Below are 24553 nucleotides of genomic sequence, written 5' to 3'. Positions count from 1 at the left end.
ACTTTAGGGGAGAGTAGTTCACTGTAGGGGAGAGTAGTTCACTTCACTGTAGGGGGGAGTTGTTCACTTCACTGTAGGGGAGAGTAGTTCACTGTAGGGGAGAGTAGTTCACTGTAGGGGAGAGTAGTTCACTGTAGGGAGAGTAGTTCACTGTAGGGGAGAGTAGTTCACTGTAGGGGAGAGTAGTTCACTTCACTGTAGGGGAGAGTAGTTCACTTCACTGTAGGGGAGAGTAGTTCACTTCACTGTAGGGGAGAGTAGTTCACTTCACTGTAGGGGAGAGTAGTTCACTGTAGGGGAGAGTAGTTCACTGTAGGGGAGAGTAGTTCACTGTAGGGGAGAGTAGTTCACTTCACTGTAGGGGAGAGTAGTTCACTTCACTGTAGGGGGGAGTTGTTCACTTCACTGTAGGGGAGAGTAGTTCACTGTAGGGGAGAGTAGCTCACTGTAGGGGAGAGTAGCTCACTGTAGGGGAGAGTAGTTCACTGTAGGGGAGAGTAGTTCACTTCACTGTAGGGGAGAGTAGTTCACTTCACTGTAGGGGAGAGTAGTTCACTGTAGGGGAGAGTAGTTCACTTCACTGTAGGGGAGAGTAGTTCACTGTAGGGGAGAGTAGTTCACTGTAGGGGAGAGTAGCTCACTGTAGGGGAGAGTAGTTCACTGTAGGGGAGAGTAGTTCACTTCACTGTAGGGGAGAGTAGTTCACTTCACTGTAGGGGAGAGTAGTTCACTGTAGGGGAGAGTAGTTCACTGTAGGGGAGAGTAGTTCACTGTAGGGGAGAGTAGTTCACTTCACTGTAGGGGAGAGTAGTTCACTTCACTGTAGGGGAGAGTAGTTCACTTCACTGTAGGGGAGAGTAGTTCACTGTAGGGGAGAGTAGTTCACTTCACTGTAGGGGAGAGTAGTTCACTTCACTGTAGGGGAGAGTAGTTCACTTCACTGTAGGGGAGAGTAGTTCACTGTAGGGGAGAGTAGTTCACTGTAGGGGAGAGTAGTTCACTGTAGGGGAGAGTAGTTCACTTCACTGTAGGGGAGAGTAGTTCACTTCACTGTAGGGGAGAGTAGTTCACTGTAGGGGAGGTAAGGAAAACTGATGTTACCCCATTAAACAAACATTCTGTTGTCTTGGTTACATTGGTTCTCTTTCTTTTCCCATATAGGTGGCTCAAAGCCAGAGGTCAGGGTTAGAGGTCAGGGGATTAGGGTTGCAAAATACATTTCTAGAAATCCCAGTTAGACTATTTCCGGAAGCCCCCTATTTCTGGAAGCCCCCCTATTTCTGGATTTCCTGCTTATTCCCTCCCGGATTCCTTCTACTGGGATTTCTGGAAAAACGTTTTTGAAAAGTAAAAGGAACTTTGTAGCCCTCGTCAAGGGTCAGGGGTAAGAGGTCAGATAGCTGTGAAACTGTAGCCACCTGGTCCTGAGTGTCTGTCCCTCCATCCATCCATTCAAATATGCCTGTCTCCCTCTCTCCTCTCCTTCCCCTCACTCACTCTCTCCTTCCCCCTTTCCTCTTCCTCCCTCTCCCTCTCTCTTCTTCCCCCTCTTCCTCTCTTTTCCTTCCCCCTCTCCCTCTCTCTTCCTTCCCCCTCTCCCTCTCTCTTCCTTCCCCCTCTCCCCCTCTCTCCTTCTCCTGTAGATGCGTGTAGTCAATGCCTTCCGTACCAACGTGTACGAGACCCGAGAGAAAACGGAATCACGGAACTCCATCCATAACTTCATGGCTCACCCAGAATTCCTGATCAATGACCTCATCCATAACATCCCTCTGATCGACGACACAGACATCGACGAGGAGTCAGAGCTGAGTCGATACCAGCACCACCTCCACCCTGCCCTCCGCAAGCCCCCTCCACCCCCCGCCCAGCCCCCGTCCTCCTCCCGCTCCCGCCCGCCAAGGCCCTACCGACAACACAGTCTCCCCGTCACCCCTACCAACATAAACAACAATGCAACACTGGTCACCTTTGGCAACACAAACAACAAGGCTGTTTCCCCAGGTAACCGGTGCATCAATTATGAAGTTGCAACCAGAGCTACAACAGCGCTAGGGGTAACAGGCTCCTAGCCCCCTCCTCCTGTCCTCCTCTCCGTTGCTCTCCCGTCCTCCTCCTCTACTGCTTTCAGACATCCTTATAACTCATGAACAGATGCAGGGAGGAAAGGACAGACATACGTACAGGCAGGAGGGGAGAGAGAGACAGGCTGACAGGGAGAAGAGACAATAGACAGACATTTTAAAGGAGAACATTTTTTCACCATCAAAGAGGAGGGGTGTAAAGGAGTCTAGGTTCTGACTGGAGGGAGAAGTTAAGCCCTTCCTTCCTGCTTCTTCTCTTATCGCTATTACCAGGCTACTTTACTACAGGATAGAGGAGGAGTCATCTGCTATTACCAGGCTACTATACTACAGGAGAGAGGAGGAGTGATCTGCTATTACCAGGCTACTATACTACAGGAGAGAGGAGGAGTGATCTGCTATTACCAGGCTACTATACTACAGGAGAGAGGAGGAGTGATCTGCTATTACCAGGCTACTATACTACAGGAGAGAGGAGGAGTGATCTGCTATTACCAGGCTACTATACCACAGGAGAGAGGAGGAGTGATCTGCTATTACCAGGCTACTATACTACAGGAGAGAGGAGGAGTGATCTGCTATTACCAGACTACTATACCACAGGAGAGAGGAGGAGTGATCTGCTATTACCAGGCTACTATACCACAGGAGAGAGGAGGAGTGATCTGCTATTACCAGACTACTATACTACAGGAGAGAGGAGGAGTGATCTGCTATTACCAGGCTATTATACCACAGGAGAGAGGAGGAGTGATCTGCTATTACCAGACTACTATACTACAGGAGAGAGGAGGAGTGATCTGCTATTACCAGGCTACTATACCACAGGAGAGAGGAGGAGTGATCTGCTATTACCAGACTACTATACTACAGGAGAGAGGAGGAGTGATCTGCTATTACCAGGCTACTATACTACAGGAGAGAGGAGTAGTGATCTGCTATGACCAGGCTACTATACCAAAGGAGAGAGGAGGAGTGATCTGCTGTGACCAGGCCACTATACCACAGGAGAGAGGAGGAGTGATCTGCTGTGACCAGGCTACTTTACCACAGGATAGAGGAGGAGTGATCTGCTATGACCAGGCTACTTTACCACAGGAGAGAGGAGGAGTGATCTGCTGTGATTAGTACAACCAGGGGAGAACAGCTGCCTGCTCTTTCAAGGCCGAACGGGGCACTGCAGGCAATGTTTTGAGACAGAAGGATCCACCAATATAGTCAATGGGAGTATGACGATCATCGTGGTCAAGATTTCTGGATGTACCATTTTTTCTAACACAATCATTGTACCAATACTTGCTTCTATTTCAAGAACTGAGCTAGCCTGCAGCGCCCTGGTCAGTCTTCAAGAGGGGGAAGAACTGAGCTAGCCTGCAGTACCCTGGTCAGTCTTCAAGAGGGGGCAGAACTGAGCTAGCCTGCAGTACTCCGGTCAGTCTTCAAGAGGGGGAAGAACTGAGCTAGCCTGCAGGACCCTGGTCAGTCTTCAAGAGGGGGCAGAACTGAGCTAGCCTGCAGTACCCCGGTCAGTCTAAAGAGGGGCAGAACTGAGCTAGCCTGCAGTACCCTGGTCAGTCTTCAAGAGGGGGAAGAACTGAGCTAGCCTGCAGTACCCTGGTCAGTCTTCAAGAGGGGGAAGAACTGAGCTAGCCTGCAGTACCCTGGTCAGTCTTCAAGAGGGGGAAGAACTGAGCTAGCCTGCAGGACCCTGGTCAGTCTTCAAGAAGGGGAAGAACTGAGCTAGCCTGCAGTACCCTGGTCAGTCTTCAAGAGGGGGCAGAACTGAGCTAGCCTGCAGTACCCCGGTCAGTCTTCAAGAGGGGGCAGAACTGAGCTAGCCTGCAGGACCTTGGTCAGTCTTCAAGAGGGGGAAGAACTGAGCTAGCCTGCAGTACCCCGGTCAGTCTTCAAGAGGGGGCAGAACTGAGCTAGCCTGCAGTACCCTGGTCAGTCTTCAAGAGGGGGCAGAACTGAGCTAGCCTGCACTACCCTGGTCAATCTTCAAGAGGGGGTAGAACTGAGCTAGCCTGCAGTACCCCGGTCAGTCTAAAGAGGGGGCAGAACTGAGCTAGCCTGCAGTACCCTGGTCAGTCTTCAAGAGGGGGCAGAACTGAGCTAGCCTGCAGTACCCCGGTCATTCTTCAAGAGGGGGCAGAACTGAGCTAGCCTGCAGGACCTTGGTCAGTCTTCAAGAGGGGGAAGAACTGAGCTAGCCTGCAGGACCCTGGTCAGTCTTCAAGAGGGGGCAGAACTGAGCTAGCCTGCAGTACCCCGGTCAGTCTTCAAGAGGGGGCAGAACTGAGCTAGCCTGCAGTACCCTGGTCAGTCTTCAAGAGGGGGTAGAACTGAGCTAGCCTGCAAAGCGTTTTTTTATCCGCGCCAAACTTGATGCAAAACCATTGCCCACGAGTAACCTAGCAACATTCAAAGCTGTGCTGACTGGTCAGAGTTCGGACCTTCCCTGAGAACGCTAGAGGGGGAGTCCCCGCGGACGAGAAGTTCTAAGTTTGCTCATGCCTGCCATGCCACTAGCAAACACTGTGGCCCCATCCAACGATACCCCCGGACAGGGCCAACCAGGCAGAATAGAACCCCACCCACTTTGCCAAAGCACAGCCCCCACACCACTAGAGGCATATCAACAGACCACCAACTTCAAACCCTGAGACAAGGCTGAGTAACGCCCACAAAGACTGCAGTCCTTTCATAAACACTTAACCACACTAAGTTAACCCAAGACACACTACTACACAGCTTCCGCCCAATAGGCATTGTAAGATAGCGATAACACTTTATATAATTCACAGCTTACTTACCTCCCCCAACCCACCCCTGTCTCAGTCTCCAGTATCTATGCTGATATAGTCTATGTGCCAGGGGACTAGGGTCAGTCTGTTAAACCTGGTGTAATGCAACTTCATATCAGGGAACAACCAACTCTGACCGATCAGCATAGCTTTGAATGTTGTCCACGTTTCTCGTGGGCGTGGTTTTGCACCAAGTTTGGCGTGGATAAAAAGGAGACGTCACCTCCTAGTGTGGATAAAACTGAGCAACGTTTCCATGAAGCAAGATTGCTCCACACTAACACAACACTTCCTGACTTTCAGACATCACATAGGGTGAAGTCATCGATGGCTCCGTCCATTCTTTTTACACTCCATGATGAAACCACCACTACTACGGTTACTATGACTACCATCGTCATCACCGTGGTTACTACTGCTGTGGTTTACGTATACGCTTTAACTGTGTTCTATATTTATTTATGTTGTTTTGATTTGATTTGATTTATTGTCCTCAAAGAGGGGGGTTGTTTTCACATTTCATCTGATTGATTTATTCCTACAATATTATCTTTCTTTGTATCACTCTTTTTCATTATTTTAGCAATATTTTTCTCTCTCTCTCTCGCTCTCTGTGTCTACGTGTATTGTCTTGTCTGTCCTGAAAAAGAGAAACCAATATATTTTTTAAACTATACAGACAAGGATAGGACCTAATAGAAGTTAATAGTATATCTGAACAAAAACCTACAGAAACAAGAATCTAGAAAAAAGAAAAAAGATCTAGAAGTTCTGGCAACACCAACCTCCCCATATCATCCCCACGTCATCTACTGAAGTTCTGGCAACACCAACCTCCCCATATCATCCCCACGTCATCAACTGAAGTTCTGGCAACACCAACCTCCCCATATCATCCCCACGTCATCAACTGAAGTTCTGGCAACACCAACCTCCCCATATCATCCCCACGTCATCTACTGAAGTTCTGGCAACACCAACCTCCCCATATCATCCCCACGTCATCAACTGAAGTTCTGGCAACACCAACCTCCCCATATCATCCCCACGTCATCTACTGAAGTTCTGGCAACACCAACCTCCCCATATCATCCCCACGTCATCAACTGAAGTTCTGGCAACACCAACCTCCCCACGTCATCTACTGAAGTTCTGGCAACACCAACCTCCCCATATCATCCCCACGTCATCTACTGAAGTTCTGGCAACACCAACCTCCCCATATCATCCCCACGTCATCAACTGAAGTTCTGGCAACACCAACCTCCCCACGTCATCTACTGAAGTTCTGGCAACACCAACCTCCCCATATCATCCCCACGTCATCTACTGAAGTTCTGGCAACACCAACCTCCCCATATCATCCCCACGTCATCTACTGAAGTTCTGGCAACACCAACCTCCCCATATCATCCCCACGTCATCTACTGACTTCTAACCCCGGGGCCCGGTTGCATCATCCGCTGACTTCTAACCCCGGGGCCCGGTTGCATCATCCGCTGACTTCTAACCCCGGGGCCCGGTTGCATCATCCGCTGACTTCTAACCCCAGGGCCCGGTTGCATCATCCGCTGACTTCTAACCCCAGGGCCCGGTTGCATCATCCGCTGACTTCTAACCCCGGGGCCCGGTTGCATCATCCGCTGACTTCTAACCCCGGGGCCCGGTTGCATCATCCGCTGACTTCTAACCCCGGGGCCCGGTTGCATCATCCGCTGACTTCTAACCCCGGGGCCCGGTTGCATCATCCGCTGACTTCTAACCCCGGGGCCCGGTTGCATCATCCGCTGACTTCTAACCCCGGGGCCCGGTTGCACAAAACATTTTAAGGCAAATTTCCCCCTTAAATGAGATGAAAAGGTTAAAGGTTAAAGGTTAAAGGTTAAGGGTGCCCATGAGGTCCAGTACGTTCTGCATTCAGTATGGATACCAATGTAAACAGCATTCAGTATGGATATCAATGTAAACAGCATTCAGTATGGATACCAATGTAAACAGCATTCAGGATGGATACCAATGTAAACAGCATTCAGTATGGATATCAATGTAAACAGCATTCAGGATGGATACCAATGTAAACAGCATTCAGGATGGATATCAATGTAAACAGCATTCAGGATGGATATCAATGTAAACAGCATTCAGTATGGATACCAATGTAAACAGCATTCAGTAGGGATATCAATGTAAACAGCATTCAGGATGGATACCAATGTAAACAGCATTCAGTATGGATATCAATGTAAACAGCATTCAGGATGGATATCAATGTAAACAGCATTCAGGATGGATATCAATGTAAACAGCATTCAGTATGGATACCAATGTAAACAGCATTCAGGATGGATATCAATGTAAACAGCATTCAGTATGGATACCAATGTAAACAGCATTTGAGGTGGTGAATGTTGCTTTCCTCTGCCTGGTTTCAAAAGGAAAACCTCCACCAGCTAGCTTGGTAGCTAAACAATGGAATGTGCACAGGCCATGGCTACAAAGCTAGCTACAGTATACTGAACAAAAATATAAATGCAACATACAACAACTTCAATGATGTTACTGAGTTACAGCTCATATAAGGAAATCAGTCAATTGAAATAAATTCATTAGGCCCTAATCTTTTGATGTCTCATGACTGGGGAGCCAGGCCCAGCCAATCAGAATATGTTTTTTTTTCTCCCACAAAAGGCTTTATTACAGACATAAATACCCCTCAGTTTCATCAGATGTTGGGGTGGCTGGTCTCAGACGATCCCGTAGGTGAATACGCCGGATGTCGAGGTCCTGGGCCGGCGTGGCTACACGTGGTCTGCGGTTGTGAGGCCGGTTGGACGCACTGACAAATTCTGTAAAACGACGTTGTACGGCTTATGGTAGAGAAATGAACATTCAATTCACTGCCAACAGCTTTGGTGGATATTCCTGCAGTCAGCAGGCCAATTGCACACTCCCTCAAAACTTGAGATATCTGTGGCATTATGCTGTGTTACAAAACTGTACATTTTAGAGTGGCCTTTTATTGTCCGCAGCACAAGGTGCACCTGAGTAATGAGCGTGCTGTTTAATTAGCTTCTTGATATACCACACCTGTCAGGTGGATGGATTATCTTGGCGAATGAGAAATGCTCACTAACAGTGATGTAAACAAATGAGTGCACAAAATGTGAGAGAAATAATATTTTTATGCATATGGAACATTTCTGGGATCTTTTATTTCAGCTCATAAAACATGGGACCAACAGTTTGTGTTTATATTTTTGTTCAGTATAGCACCCTACTATATCAGTTAGCTTACAGCTCCCTACTCTATCAGTTAGCTTACAGTTCTCTACTCTGTCAGTTAGCTTACAGCTCCCTACTCTGTCAGTTAGCTTACAGTTCCCTACTCTGTCAGTTAAGTTCTAGTTAGTTCCCTACTCTGTCAGTTAGCTTACAGCTCCCTACTCTATCAGTTAGCTTACAGTTCTCTACTCTGTCAGTTAGCTTACAGCTCCCTACTATATCAGTTAGCTTACAGTTCTCTACTCTGTCAGTTAGCTTACAGTTCTCTACTCTGTCAGTTAGCTTACAGCTCCCTACTCTATCAGTTAGCTTACAGTTCTCTACTCTGTCAGTTAGCTTACAGCTCCCTACTATATCAGTTAGCTTACAGTTCCCTACTCTGTCAGTTAGCTTCTAGTTAGTCCCCTACTCTGTCAGTTAGCTTACAGCTCCCTACTCTGTCAGTTAAGTTCTAGTTAGTTCCCTACTCTGTCAGTTAGCTTACAGCTCCCTACTCTATCAGTTAGCTTACAGTTCTCTACTCTGTCAGTTAGCTTACAGCTCCCTACTCTATCAGTTAGCTTACAGTTCCCTACTCTGTCAGTTAAGTTCTAGTTAGTTCCCTACTCTGTCAGTTAGCTTACAGCTCCCTACTCTATCAGTTAGCTTACAGCTCCCTACTCTGTCAGTTAGCTTACAGCTCCCTACTCTATCAGTTAGCTTACAGTTCTCTACTCTGTCAGTTAGCTTACAGCTCCCTACTCTATCAGTTAGCTTACAGTTCTCTACTCTGTCAGTTAGCTTACAGCTCCCTACTCTATCAGTTAGCTTACAGTTCCCTACTCTGTCAGTTAGCTTCTAGTTAGTCCCCTACTCTGTCAGTTAGCTTACAGCTCCCTACTCTGTCAGTTAAGTTCTAGTTAGTTCCCTACTCTGTCAGTTAGCTTACAGCTCCCTACTCTATCAGTTAGCTTACAGTCCCCTACTCTGTCAGTTAGCTTACAGTCCCCTACTCTGTCAGTTAGCTTACAGTCCCCTACTCTGTCAGTTAGCTTACAGCTCCCTACTCTGTCAGTTAAGTTCTAGTTAGTTCCCTACTCTGTCAGTTAGCTTACAGCTCCCTACTCTATCAATTAATAATATAATAATATATGCCATTTAGCAGGCGCTTTTATCCAAAGCGACTTACATTCTGCATACATTCTACGGATGGGTGGTCCCGGGGATCGAACCCACTACCCTGGCGTTACAAGCGCCATGCTCTACCAACTGAGCTACAGAAGGACCACACTACTCTGTCAGTTAGCTTACAGTCCCCTACTCTGTCAGTTAGCTTACAGTCCCCTACTCTATCAGTTAGTTTACAGCTCCGTACTCTGTCAGTTATCTTACAGCTCCCTACTCTGTTAGTTAGCTTACAGTTCCGTACTCTATCAGTTAGCTTAGTTCTCTACTCTGTCAGTTAGCTTACAGCTCCCTACTCTGTCAGTTAGCTTACAGCTCCTTACTCTATCAGTTAGCTTACAGCTCCCTACTCTGTCAGTTAGCTTACAGCTCCCTACTCTGTCAGTTAGCTTACAGCTCCCTACTCTGTCAGTTAGCTTACAGCTCCTTACTCTGTCAGTTAGCTTACAGCTCCCTACTATATCAGTTAGCTTACAGCTCCCTACTCTGTCAGTTAGCTTACAGCTCCCTACTCTATCAGTTAGCTTACAGTTCCCTACTCTGTCAGTTAGCTTACAGTTCCCTACTCTGTCAGTTAGCTTCTAGTTAGTTCCCTATTCTGTCAGTTAGCTTACAGCTCCCTACTCTGTCAGTTAGCTTACAGCTCCCTACTCTGTCAGTTAGCTTACAGCTCCCTACTCTGTCAGTTAGCTTACAGCTCCCTACTCTGTCAGTTAGCTTACAGCTCCCTACTCTGTCAGTTAGCTTACAGCTCCCTACTCTGTCAGTTAGCTTACAGCTCCCTACTCTGTCAGTTATCTTACAGCTCCCTACTCTGTCAGTTAGCTTACAGCTCCCTACTCTGTCAGTAAGCTTACAGTTCCCTACTCTGTCAGTTAGCTTAGTTCCCTACTCTGTCAGTTCGCTTACAGCTCCCTACTCTGTCAGTTAGCTTACAGCTCCCTACTCTGTCAGTTAGCTTAGTTCCCTACTCTATCAGTTAGCTTCTAGTTAGTTCCCTATTCTGTCAGTTAGCTTACAGCTCCCTACTCTGTCAGTTAGCTTACAGCTCCCTACTCTGTCAGTTAAGTTCTAGTTAGTTCCCTACTCTGTCAGTTAGCTTACAGCTCCCTACTCTATCAGTTAGCTTACAGCTCCCTACTCTATCAGTTAGCTTACAGTTCTCTACTCTGTCAGTTAGCTTACAGCTCCCTACTATATCAGTTAGCTTACAGTTCTCTACTCTATCAGTTAGCTTACAGTTCTCTACTCTGTCAGTTAGCTTACAGCTCCCTACTCTGTCAGTTAGCTTACAGTTCCCTACTCTGTCAGTTAAGTTCTAGTTAGTTCCCTACTCTGTCAGTGAGCTTACAGCTCCGTACTCTGTCAGTTAGCTTACAGCTCCGTACTCTGTCAGTTAGCTTACAGTTCCCTACTCTGTCAGTTAAGATCTAGTTAGTTCCCTACTCTGTCAGTTAGCTTACAGTTCTCTACTCTGTCAGTTAGCTTACAGCTCCCTACTCTATCAGTTAGCTTACAGCTCCCTACTCTATCAGTTAGCTTACAGTTCCCTACTCTGTCAGTTAAGTTCTAGTTAGTTCCCTACTCTGTCAGTTAGCTTACAGCTCCCTACTCTGTCAGTTAGCTTACAGCTCCCTACTCTGTCAGTTAGCTTACAGCTCCCTACTCTATCAGTTAGCTTACAGTTCTCTACTCTGTCAGTTAGCTTACAGTTCTCTACTCTATCAGTTAGCTTACAGTTCTCTACTCTGTCAGTTAGCTTACAGCTCCCTACTCTATCAGTTAGCTTACAGTTCTCTACTCTGTCAGTTAGCTTACAGCTCCCTACTCTATCAGTTAGCTTACAGTCCCCTACTCTGTCAGTTAGCTTACAGTTCCCTACTCTGTCAGTTAAGTTCTAGTTAGTTCCCTACTCTGTCAGTTAGCTTACAGCTCCCTACTCTATCAGTTAGCTTACAGCTCCCTACTCTGTCAGTTAGCTTACAGCTCCCTACTCTGTCAGTTAGCTTACAGCTCCCTACTCTGTCAGTTAGCTTACAGCTCCCTACTCTGTCAGTTATCTTACAGCTCCCTACTCTGTCAGTTAGCTTACAGCTCCCTACTCTATCAGTTAGCTTACAGCTCCATACTCTGTCAGTTAGCTTAGTTCCCTACTCTGTCAGTTAGCTTACAGCTCCCTACTCTGTCAGTTAGCTTACAGCTCCCTACTCTGTCAGTTAGCTTAGTTCCCTACTCTATCAGTTAGCTTCTATTTAGTTCCCTATTCTGTCAGTTAGCTTACAGCTCCCTACTCTGTCAGTTAGCTTACAGCTCCCTACTCTGTCAGTTAGCTTACAGCTCCCTACTCTATCAGTTAGCTTACAGCTCCGTACTCTGTCAGTTAGCTTAGTTCCCTACTCTGTCAGTTCGCTTACAGCTCCCTACTCTGTCAGTTAGCTTACAGCTCCCTACTCTGTCAGTTAGCTTACAGCTCCCTACTCTGTCAGTTAGCTTACAGCTCCCTACTCTGTCAGTTATCTTACAGCTCCCTACTCTGTCAGTTAGCTTACAGCTCCCTACTCTGTCAGTTAGCTTACAGTTCCCTACTCTGTCAGTTAGCTTAGTTCCCTACTCTGTCATTTCGCTTACAGCTCCCTACTCTGTCAGTTAGCTTACAGCTCCCTACTCTGTCAGTTAGCTTAGTTCCCTACTCTATCAGTTAGCTTCTAGTTAGTTCCCTATTCTGTCAGTTAGCTTACAGCTCCCTACTCTGTCAGTTAGCTTACAGCTCCCTACTCTGTCAGTTAAGTTCTAGTTAGTTCCCTACTCTGTCAGTTAGCTTACAGCTCCCTACTCTATCAGTTAGCTTACAGCTCCCTACTCTATCAGTTAGCTTACAGTTCTCTACTCTGTCAGTTAGCTTACAGCTCCCTACTATATCAGTTAGCTTACAGTTCTCTACTCTATCAGTTAGCTTACAGCTCCCTACTCTGTCAGTTAGCTTACAGTTCCCTACTCTGTCAGTTAAGTTCTAGTTAGTTCCCTACTCTGTCAGTGAGCTTACAGCTCCGTACTCTGTCAGTTAGCTTACAGCTCCGTACTCTGTCAGTTAGCTTACAGTTCCCTACTCTGTCAGTTAAGTTCTAGTTAGTTCCCTACTCTGTCAGTTAGCTTACAGCTCCCTACTCTGTCAGTTAGCTTACAGTTCTCTACTCTGTCAGTTAGCTTACAGCTCCCTACTCTATCAGTTAGCTTACAGCTCCCTACTCTATCAGTTAGCTTACAGTTCCCTACTCTGTCAGTTAAGTTCTAGTTAGTTCCCTACTCTGTCAGTTAGCTTACAGCTCCCTACTCTGTCAGTTAGCTTACAGCTCCCTACTCTGTCAGTTAGCTTACAGCTCCCTACTCTATCAGTTAGCTTACAGTTCTCTACTCTGTCAGTTAGCTTACAGTTCTCTACTCTATCAGTTAGCTTACAGTTCTCTACTCTGTCAGTTAGCTTACAGCTCCCTACTCTATCAGTTAGCTTACAGTTCTCTACTCTGTCAGTTAGCTTACAGCTCCCTACTCTATCAGTTAGCTTACAGTCCCCTACTCTGTCAGTTAGCTTACAGTTCCCTACTCTGTCAGTTAAGTTCTAGTTAGTTCCCTACTCTGTCAGTTAGCTTACAGCTCCCTACTCTATCAGTTAGCTTACAGCTCCCTACTCTGTCAGTTAGCGTACAGCTCCCTACTCTGTCAGTTAGCTTACAGCTCCCTACTCTGTCAGTTAGCTTACAGCTCCCTACTCTGTCAGTTAGCTTACAGCTCCCTACTCTGTCAGTTATCTTACAGCTCCCTACTCTGTCAGTTAGCTTACAGCTCCCTACTCTATCAGTTAGCTTACAGCTCCATACTCTGTCAGTTAGCTTAGTTCCCTACTCTGTCAGTTAGCTTACAGCTCCCTACTCTGTCAGTTAGCTTACAGCTCCCTACTCTGTCAGTTAGCTTAGTTCCCTACTCTATCAGTTAGCTTCTATTTAGTTCCCTATTCTGTCAGTTAGCTTACAGCTCCCTACTCTGTCAGTTAGCTTACAGCTCCCTACTCTATCAGTTAGCTTACAGCTCCGTACTCTGTCAGTTAGCTTAGTTCCCTACTCTGTCAGTTCGCTTACAGCTCCCTACTCTGTCAGTTAGCTTACAGCTCCCTACTCTGTCAGTTAGCTTAGTTCCCTACTCTGTCAGTTAGCTTCTAGTTAGTTCCCTACTCTGTCAGTTAGCTTGTAGTTAGTTCCCTACTCTGTCAGTTAGCTTGTAGTTAGTTCCCTACTCTGTCAGTTAGCTTACAGCTCCCTACTCTGTCAGTTAGCTTACAGCTCCCTACTCTGTCAGTTATCTTACAGCTCCCTACTCTGTCAGTTAGCTTACAGCTCCCTACTCTGTCAGTTAGCTTACAGCTCCCTACTCTATCAGTTAGCTTACAGCTCCGTACTCTGTCAGTTAGCTTAGTTCCCTACTCTGTCAGTTCGCTTACAGCTCCCTACTCTGTCAGTTAGCTTACAGCTCCCTACTCTGTCAGTTAGCTTAGTTCCCTACTCTGTCAGTTAGCTTCTAGTTAGTTCCCTACTCTGTCAGTTAGCTTGTAGTTAGTTCCCTACTCTGTCAGTTAGCTTACAGCTCCCTACTCTGTCAGTTAGCTTACAGCTCCCTACTCTGTCAGTTATCTTACAGCTCCCTACTCTGTCAGTTAGCTTACAGCTCCGTACTCTGTCAGTTAGCTTAGTTCCCTACTCTGTCAGTTCGCTTACAGCTCCCTACTCTATCAGTTAGCTTACAGCTCCGTACTCTGTCAGTTAGCTTAGTTCCCTACTCTGTCAGTTCGCTTACAGCTCCCTACTCTGTCAGTTAGTTTACAGCTCCCTACTCTGCCAGTTAGCTTAGTTCCCTACTCTGTCAGTTCGCTTACAGCTCCCTACTCTGTCAGTTAGCTTACAGCTCCCTACTCTGTCAGTTAGCTTAGTTCCCTACTCTGTCAGTTAGCTTCTAGTTAGTTCCCTACTCTGTCAGTTAGCTTGTAGTTAGTTCCCTACTCTGTCAGTTAGCTTACAGCTCCCTACTCTGTCAGTTAGCTTACAGCTCCCTACTCTGTCAGTTAGCTTACAGCTCCGTACTCTGTCAGTTAGCTTAGTTCCCTACTCTGTCAGTTCGCTTACAGCTCCGTACTCTGTCAGTTAGCTTAGTTCCCTACTCTGTCAGTTCGCTTACAGCTCCCTACTCTATCAGTTAGCTTACAGCTCCGTACTCTGTCAGTTAGCTTAGTTCCCTACTCTGTCAGTTCGCTTACAGCTCCCTACTCTGTCAGTTAGTTTACAGCTCCCTACTCTGCCAGTTAGCTTACAGCTCCCTACTCTGTCAGTTCGCTTACAGCTCCCTACTCTGTCAGTTCGCTTACAGCTCCCTACTCTGTCAGTTAGCTTAGTTCCCTACTCTGTCAGTTAGCTTCTAGTTAGTTCCCTACTCTGTCAGTTAGCTTCTAGTTAGTTCCCTACTCTGTCAGTTAGCTTCTAGTTAGTTCCCTACTCTGTCAGTTAGCTTCTAGTTAGTTCCCTACTCTGTCAGTTAGCTTGATGTGCTAGCAAGCCATAGAAACAAGTTTAGAAAAAAGTTACTAAAATTAACATGTTTTATTATCTTCGGAATCAATTTGTTTTACCGGTCTTGAATGAAAAAGTTATTGTTTGCGATCTCCCAAAATATATGCTATCTCTCTGATGACACTTCAGTTAGTGAATCAGGTCATCTCCATGGTAACCAGACAGTATTTTTGTCGTGCATGCCTTCAAACTAAGGTAAAACTCTTAAATGATGCCCTTACCTATGGAAATGTTTGACAGGCCCTATGCAACACCCCTTAATAGTTTCCTTAGGTAAGGGGAAATGATTCCTTATGGTAAACCATTAAGGGTAACACTATGTTTTATGCACCTGGGCCCTGACCCCTAGTCCCCGACCCCACAGCTTCTCAGTCTAACCCCTGACCTCTGACCTCTAACCATCAACAACAGCTCTACCAGAGACGGAAAGGAAGCGAGACCCCCTGCCCCCCCACCCGCTTGTTTTGTCTGGGTTTTTTCTGGTTTAATGAAAGTCTAAGTCGACCAAACCCAGCTGCTGACACACCCAGTTATTAAGTAGACCGGAATTTACCTCTTTTTTTTAATCCACCATCTTTGGCTCTACCGACCACACTGCTTTAACTATCATCATCTCACCATCACTCACAGGCACTGGCCCTTTAAGACCAGATACATTAATGAGCGCTGCCATACCATGTATCGTTGCCATTACAGTACTGCTGGTTGTCATTCTTCCTCTCTAACCAGGAAGTGATTCAGACCAGGTGGCACCAGGTGAGTGGACTCCCTGGCCAGTCAGTGACAATAAAACTGAATAGCTGCTGTGGACCTCGTAGGCTGAGGCTGAGAGTTGAATATCTCCACACTATATACCACCACACCATGCTATTACATACTATTACGGTCCGTTATGTTAAGCCATAACATCATATTTGGCATAACATTCCATGACGTCATAGAACATTCTAAACCCCATCATCGTATCATTCCCAGTGTTTCCCCTAACCAATAGTCCTGGCCCGGTCCTGCAGCTATAGCAGTGGTAAAGGAGATCATATCATTCCCAGTGTTTCCCCTACCCAATAGTCCTGGCCCGGTCCTGCAGCTATAGCAGTGGTAAAGGAGATCATATCATTCCCAGTGTTTCCCCTACCCAATAGTCCTGGCCCGGTCCTGCAGCTATAGCAGTGGTAAAGGAGATCATATCATTCCCAGTGTTTCCCCTACCCAATAGTCCTGGCCCGGTCCTGCAGCTATAGCAGTGGTAAAGGAGATCATATCATTCCATGTCGATGGGTTGTCACTAGCTGCTATACCCATAATGTCATAAACTCTCCCATTTCTACAATTTCTCTCCTTAAAATTATATTTTAAACCTAACCTTAACCTTAACCGCACTGCTAATCTTATGCCTAACGCTAACCTTACCTTAATCTAATTTTTGTAGCCAAATGTAACTTTGTGGCTATGAAATCTGACTTTGTGGCTGTGGAGTCTGACGTTGTGGTTGTGAAATCTGACTTTGTGGCTGTGGAATGTCACTTTGTGGCTGTGGAATCTGACTTTGTGGCTGTGGAATCTGACTTTGTGGCTGTGGAATCTGACTTTGTGGCTGTGGAATCTGACTTTGTGGCTGTGGAATCTGACTTTGTGGCTGTGAAATCTGATTTTGTGGCTGTGGAATCTGACTTTGTGGCTGTGAAATCTGACTTTGTGGCTGTGAAATCTGACTTTGTGGCTGTGAAATCTGACTTTGTGGCTGTGGAATCTGACTTTGTGGCTGTGGAATCTGACTTTGTGGCTGTGAAATCTGACTTTGTGGCTGTGAAATCTGACTTTGTGGCTTTGAAATCTGATTTTGTGGCTATGAAATCTGACTTTGGCTGTTGAATCAGACTTTGTGGCTGTGGAATCAGACTTTGTGGCTGTGGAATTTCACTTTGTGGCTGTGAAATCTGATTTTGTGGCTGTGGAATCAGACTTTGTGGCTGTGGAATCAGACTTTGTGGCTTTGAAATCTGATTTTGTGGCTATGAAATCTGACTTTGGCTGTTGAATCAGACTTTGTGGCTGTGGAATCAGACTTTGTGGCTGTGAAATCTCACTTTGTGGCTGTGGAATCTGACTTTGTGGCTGTGGAATCAGACTTTGTGGCTGTGGAATCAGACTTTGTGGCTGTGGAATCAGACTTTGTGGCTGTGGAATCTCACTTTGTGGCTGTGGAATCTCACTTTGTGGCTGTGAAATCTGACTTTGTGGCTATGAAATCTGATTTTGTGGCTATGAAATCTGACTTTGTGGCTGTTGAATCAGACTTTGTGGCTGTGGCATCTCACTTTGTGGCTGTGGAATCTGACTTTGTGGCTGTGGAATCTGACTTTGTGGCTGTGGAATCTGACTTTGTGGCTGTGGAATCTGACTTTGTGGCTGTGGAATCAGACTTTGTGGCTGTGGAATCAGACTTTGTGGCTGTGGAATCAGACTTTGTGGCTGTGAAATCTGATTTTGTGGCTGTGAAATCTGATTTTGTGGCTGTGGAATCTCACTTTGTGGCTATGAAATCTGACTTTGTGGCTGTGGAATCAGACTTTGTGGCTGTGGAATCTGACTTTGTGGCTGTGGAATCTCACTTTGTGGCTGTGAAATCTGACTTTGTGGCTGTGAAATCTGACTTTGTGGCTGTGAAATCTGACTTTGTGGCTATGAAATCTGACTTTGTGGCTGTGAAATCTGACTTTGTGGCTATGAAATCTGACTTTGTGGCTATGAAATCTGATTTTGTGGCTATGAAATCTGACTTTGTGGCTGTTGAATCAGACTTTGTGGCTATGAAATCTGATTTTGTGGCTATGAAATCTGACTTTGTGGCTGTTGAATCAGACTTTGTGGCTGTGGAATCAGACTTTGTTCAGACTTTGTGGCTGTTGAATCAGACTTTGTGGCTGTGGAATCAGACTTTGTGGCTGTTGAATCAGACTTTGTGGCTGTGGAATCAGACTTTGTGGCTGTTGAATCAGACTTTGTGGCTGTGGAATCAGACTTTGTGGCTGTGGAATCTGATTTTGTGGCTGTGATCTCACAGGCTATTAATCACGTTTGTTATTGAAACTTTGTGGCTGTGGAATCAGACTTTGTGGCTGTGGAATCTGACTTTGTGGCTGTGGAATCTCACTTTGTGGCTGTGGAATCTCACTTTGTGGCTGTGGAATCTCACTTTGTGGCTATAGAAGCTAGTGTAAACCAGGTAGACGCACCAGAGCGCCACCTGGTGACATCACGCCGCTGCTGCTTACATTTACATTACATTTAAGTCATTTAGCAGACGCTCTTATCCAGAGCGACATACAAATTGGTGCATACACCTTATGACAACCATTGGAACAGCCACTTGCATCTAAATCTTGTTTGAGAAGGGGGGTGAGAGGATTATTATGATTACAATACCCTATCCTAGGTATTCCTTGAAGAGGTGGGGTTTCAGGTGTCTCCGGAAGGTGGTGATTGACTCCGCTGTCCTGGCGTCGTGAGGGAGTTTGTTCCACCATTGGGGGTCAGAGCAGCGAACAGTTTTGACTGGGCTGAGCGGGAACTGTACTTCCTCAGTGGTAGGGAGGCGAGCAGGCCAGAGGTGGATGAACGCAGTGCCCTTGTTTGGGTGTAGGGCCTGATCAGAGCCTGGAGGTACTGAGGTGCCGTTCCCCTCACAGCTCCGTGGCGAGCACCATGGTCTTGTAGCGGATAGCTTCAACTGGAAGCCAGTGGAGAGAGCGGAGGAGCGGGGTTGAGAGAACTTGGGAAGGTTGAACACCAGACGGGCTGCGGCGTTCTGGATGAGTTGTAGGGGTTTAATGGCACAGGCAGGGAGCCCAGCCAACAGCGAGTTGCAGTAATCAAGACGGGAGATGACAAGTGCCTGGATTAGGACCTGCGCCGCTTCCTGTGTGAGGCAGGGTCGTACTCTCGGATGTTGTAGAGCATGAACCTACAGGAACGGGACACCGCCTTGATGTTAGTTGAGAACGTCAGGGTGTTGTCCAGGATCACGCCAAGGTTCTTAGCGCTTGCTTCTGCTGCATGGCAACGCAACACACTCCCACAGCCAGGACCCTGAGTACGATATGCATCAAACACACACACAGGTAGATGGTTGTCTCTGTGGGCTGGATTCCATCGTGTTGTTATAATGTTCTTCACAGGAGAAGAGCAGCAAAATACACAATGTATAATAATATATTTATCACAGTTATAACAACTAGAGCTGCACCACTACTGTATATAATGAATAGCAACACTAAACGTGTACACCATTAGCTCTCTTCCCAAGGAAGTTCGTAGGTTGATGTTCCTTTCTCTTTCTTTCTCATCTGTTGCTTTTTTATTTAAAAAACAGAACTAAATTATTATGATTATAATGATTATTATGATTAGCAATGGTAGTATTTATGGTTATTATTACGATTGTTATTATTAATGATTATTATGATTAGTAGTGGTAGTATTTACAGGTATTATCATGATTGTTATTATTAATGATTATTATGATTAGTAGTGGTAGTATTTACAGGTATTATCATGATTGTTATTATTAATGATTATTATGATTAGTAGTGGTAGTATTTACAGGTATTATCATGATTGTTATTATTCATTGTTATTATATTACTTGATCGGCTGTATTTTCTGTCTGTTAAACCAATAGTCTTTGAGTGGAGAGACCTGTCCTAAAACAGCCTCTTGGACTGCTCCCCCTGACCTGCTGCAGATACTGGGAGTAGTAGAGTTTAGTGCTTTCCATTACTCCCCCTGACCTGCTGCCGATACTGGGAGTAGTAGAGTTTAGTGCTTTCCATTACTCCCCCTGACCTGCTGCCGATACTGGGAGTAGTAGAGTTTAGTGCTTTCCATTACTCCCCCTGACCTGCTGCCGATACTGGGAGTAGTAGAGTTTAGTGCTTTCCATTACTCCCCCTGACCTGCTGCAGATACTGGGAGTAGTATAGTTTAGTGCTTTCCATTACTCCCCCTGACCTGCTGCAGATACTGGGAGTAGTAGAGTTTAGTGTTTTCCATTACTCCCCCTGACCTGCTGCAGATACTGGGAGTAGTAGAGTTTAGAGCGTTCTATTACTCCCCCTGACCTGCTGCAGATACTGGGAGTAGTAGAGTTTAGTGCTTTCTATTACTCCCCCTGACCTGCTGCAGATACTGGGAGTAGTAGAGTTTAGTGCTTTCCATTACTCCCCCTGACCTGCTGCCGATACTGGGAGTAGTAGAGTTTAGTGTTTTCCATGACAGGACTGCTTAGCGGACAGAAAATACAGCTGTCACTGTACTACAAGGAAAAAAAGTTTAAAATAAACAATGTTCAGAACAGTGAATATAATAAAGTGATCTGCCTGCTGAACACAATACTGTAATGATCTATCTGATGAGAGAACAGCTGTACCCTGTAGAATATCTGATGAGAGAACAGCTGTACCCTGTAGAATAACTGATGAGAGGAGAGAACAGCTCTATCCTGTAGAATATCTGATTAGAGAACAGCTGTACCCTGTAGAATAACTGTACAACTATCACTGCTCGGCCATGAGAGGAGAGAACAGCTGTATCCTGTAGAATAACTGATGAGAGGAGAGAACAGCTGTATCCTGTAGAATAACTGATGAGAGGAGAGAACAGCTGTATCCTGTAGAATAACTGATGAGAGGAGAGAACAGCTGTATCCTGTAGAATAACTGATGAGAGGAGAGAACAGCTGTATCCTGTAGAATAACTGATGAGAGAACAGCTGTATCCTGTAGAATAACTGATGAGAGAACAGCTGTGTCCTGTAGAATAACTGATGAGAGGAGAGAACAGCTGTGTCCTGTAGAATAACTGATGAGAGGAGAGAACAGCTGTATCCTGTAGAATAACTGATGAGAGGAGAGAACAGCTGTATCCTGTAGAATAACTGATGAGAGGAGAGAACAGCTGTGTCCTGTAGAATAACTGATGAGAGAACAGCTGCATCCTGTAGAATAACTGATGAGAGGAGAGAACAGCTGTACCCTGTAGAATAACTGATGAGAGAACAGCTGTACCCTGTAGAATATCTGATGAGAGAACAGCTGTACCCTGTAGAATAACTGATGAGAGAACAGCTGTACCCTGTAGAATAACTGATGAGAGAACAGCTGTACCCTGTAGAATATCTGATGAGAGAACAGCTGTACCCTGTAGAATAACTGATGAGAGAACAGCTGTACCCTGTAGAATAACTGATGAGAGAACAGCTGTACCCTGTAGAATAACTGATGAGAGAACAGCTGTACCCTGTAGAATATCTGATGAGAGAACAGCTGTACCCTGTAGAATAACTGATGAGAGAACAGCTGTATCCTGTAGAATATCTGATGAGAGGAGAGAACAGCTGTATCCTGTAGAATATCTGATGAGAGAACAGCTGTATCCTGTAGAATATCTGATGAGAGCTGTATGGAGAAGAAGACATGGCTGCTGGGTAGAACGTAACAAAGTATAATTCTACATTAATTTTACATCAATAGTATAATTCTCCTGGTGAACCACAGAGTCAACACACCGCTCAAATAAACTTTAGACTATCTAGAGAGTAGTTACTATACTGAACACTGGCCCAGAGTCAACACACAGCCCCACTGGTCAAACTGTAGCCTATATATAGAGTAGTTACTATATAAACAATTTCAAAGGTTTTGCTGAGTGACAGTTCATATAACCCTAACCTAACCTTAACCCTATCCTAACCTTAACCCTAACCTAACCTTAACCTTAACCCTAACCTAACCTTAACCCTAACCTAACCTTAACCCTAACCTAACCTTAACCGTAACCTAACCTTAACCATAACCTAACCTTAACCCTAACCTAACCTTAACCCTAACCTAACCTTAACCCTAACCTAATCTTAACCCTAACCTAACCTTAACCCTAACCTAACCTTAACCCTAACCTAACCTTAACCCTAACCCTAACCTTAACCCTAACCTAACCTTAACCCTAACCTAACCTTAACCCTAACCCTAACCCTAACCCTAACCTTAACCCTAACCTAACCTTAACCCTAACCTAACCTTAACCCTAACCTAACCTTAACCCTAACCTAACCTTAACCCTAACCTAACCTTAACCCTAACCTAACCTTAACCCTAACCCTAACCTAACCTTAACCCTAACCTAACCTTAACCCTAACTTAACCTTAACCCTAACCTAACCTTAACCCTAACCCTAACCTAACCTTAACCCTTACCTAACCTTAACCCTAACCTAACCTTAACCCTAACCTAATCTTAACCCTAACCCTAACCTTAACCCTAACCTAACCTTAACCCTAACCTAACCTTAACCCTAACCGAACCTTAACCCTAACCCTAACCTTAACCCTAACCTAACCTTAACCCTTACCTAACCTTAACTCTAACCGAACCTTAACCCTTACCTAACCTTAACCCTAACCTAACCTTAACCCTTACCTGACCTTAACCCTAACCTAACCCAATCCATACCTAACCTTAACCCTAACCCTAAAAGGCTCTGGAGCAACGAACCGCCCTTGCTGTCTCTGCCTGTCCGGTTCCCCTCTTTCCACTGGGATTCTCTGCCTCTAACCCTATTACAGGGGCTGAGTCAATGGCTTACTGGAGCTCTCTCATGCCGTCCCTGGAAGGGGTGCGTCACCTGAGTGGGTTGATTCACTGTTGTGGTCATCCTGTCTGGGTTGGCGCCCCCCCCCCCCTTGGGTTGTGCCGTGGCGGAGATCTTTGTGGGCTATACTCAGCCTTGTCTCAGGATGGTAAGTTGGTGGTTGAAGATAGTGGTGTGGGGGCTGTGCTTTGGCAAAGTGGGTGGGGTTATATCCTTCCTGTTTGGCCCTGTCCGGGGGTGTCCTCGGATGGGGCCACAGTGTCTCCTGACCCCTCGTGTCTCAGCCTCCAGTATTTATGCTGCAGTAGTTTATGTGTCAGGGGGCTAGGGTCAGTTTGTTATATCTGGAGTACTTCTCCTGTCCTATTCGGTGTCCTGTGTGAATCTAAGTGTGCGTTCTCTAATTCTCTCCTTCTCTCTTTCTTTCTCTCTCTCGGAGGACCTGAGCCCTAGGACCATGCCCCAGGACTACCTGACATGATGACTCCTTGCTGTCCCCAGTCCACCTGGCCATGCTGCTGCTCCAGTTTCAACTGTTCTGCCTTACTATTATTCGACCATGCTGGTCATTTATGAACATTTGAACATCTTGGCCATGTTCTGTTATAATCTCCACCCGGCACAGCCAGAAGAGGACTGGCCACCCCACATAGCCTGGTTCCTCTCTAGGTTTCTTCCTAGGTTTTGGCCTTTCTAGGGAGTTTTTCCTAGCCACCGTGCTTCTACACCTGCATTGCTTGCTGTTTGGGGTTTTAGGCTGGGTTTCTGTACAGCACTTTGAGATATCAGCTGATGTACGAAGGGCTATATAAATACATTTGATTTGATTTTATTTGATTTAACCCTAACCTTAACCCTAACCTAACCTAACCTTAACCCTTACCTAACCTAACCTTAACCCTAACCTAACCTTAACCCTTACCTAACCTTAACCCTAACCTAACCTTAATCCTTACCTAACCTTAACCCTCACCCAACCTTAACCCTAACCTAACATTAACCCTTACCTAACCGTAACCCTCACCCAACCTTAACCCTTACCTAACCTTAACCCTTACCTAACCTTAACCCTAACCTAACCTTAACCCTAACCTAACCTTAACCCTCACCTAACCTTAACCCTCACCTAACCTTAACCCTTACCTAACCTTAACCCTTACCTGACCTTAACCCTAACCTAACCCTTACCTTAACCCTAACCCATACCTAACCTAACCCTTACCTAACCTTAACGCTAACCGTTTAACATTTTTACTTCAATGGGGTCAGAGTTGGATGCCCAAAGGATCCCATTTAGACTTTTCCAAGCCAGAACGTCAAGTTGTTTGGATAAGAATAGAGAGCCTATTAAATTAATAGAGGGGCTATTTTCATAAACCCTCAATGTTTGTCAATCCAGTTCCTCAAACTGGCTGGCTTGCTAACAAACATGCAGTGCAGATAAATCCTTCCAATTCATTGTTTACACATCTTATGAGACTGGAAAACAATGGTAGACCAACTCCCTGACCAACTTGGCTGACCTTTTATACAGTCATGGCCCAAAGGGATACCTTAAAAATCATGGCACAAAGGGATACCTTAAAAGTCATGGCCCACAGGGATACCTTAAAAGTCATGGCACAAAGGGATACCTTAAAAGTCATGGCCCAAAGGGATACCTTAAAAGTCATGGCCCAAAGGGATACCTTAAAAGTCATGGCCCAAAGGGATACATTAAATGTCATAGCCCACAGGGATACCTTAAAAGTCATGGCCCAAAGGGATACCTTAAAAGTCATGGCCCAAAGGGATACCTTAAAAGTCATGGCACAAAGGGATACCTTAAATGTCATGGCCCACAGGGATACCTTAAAAGTCATGGCCCAAAGGGATACATTAAATGTCATAGCCCACAGGGATACCTTAAAAGTCATGGCCCACAGGGATACCTTAAAAGTCATGGCCCAAAGGGAT

At 45.8% G+C, this 24553-nt stretch overlaps 1 protein-coding gene across 3 annotated transcripts in view; it reads left to right on the top strand.

The window, feature by feature from the left end:
* LOC118374750 (plasma membrane calcium-transporting ATPase 3-like) overlaps nucleotides 1-24349 on the top strand; it is a 189391-nt gene extending 165042 nt beyond the window's left edge. For 2 of the 3 annotated variants that reach the window (XM_052481241.1, XM_052481243.1), the window contains one exon: nucleotides 1644-8132. In XM_052481241.1, the coding sequence (XP_052337201.1) occupies nucleotides 1644-2072 (429 nt within the window). In that variant the 3' untranslated portion in view covers nucleotides 2073-8132. Of the gene's footprint in view, nucleotides 1-1643; nucleotides 8133-23036 lie in introns of those variants that run through there. The other variant, XM_052481242.1, reaches the window with a different exon arrangement.
* The last annotated feature ends 204 nt before the right edge of the window (nucleotides 24350-24553 follow it).

The sequence above is a fragment of the Oncorhynchus keta genome, chromosome 27 (assembly GCF_023373465.1).
Source record: "Oncorhynchus keta strain PuntledgeMale-10-30-2019 chromosome 27, Oket_V2, whole genome shotgun sequence".
NCBI lineage: Eukaryota > Metazoa > Chordata > Actinopteri > Salmoniformes > Salmonidae > Oncorhynchus > Oncorhynchus keta.
This window is presented reverse-complemented; position numbering and strand designations above follow the sequence as displayed.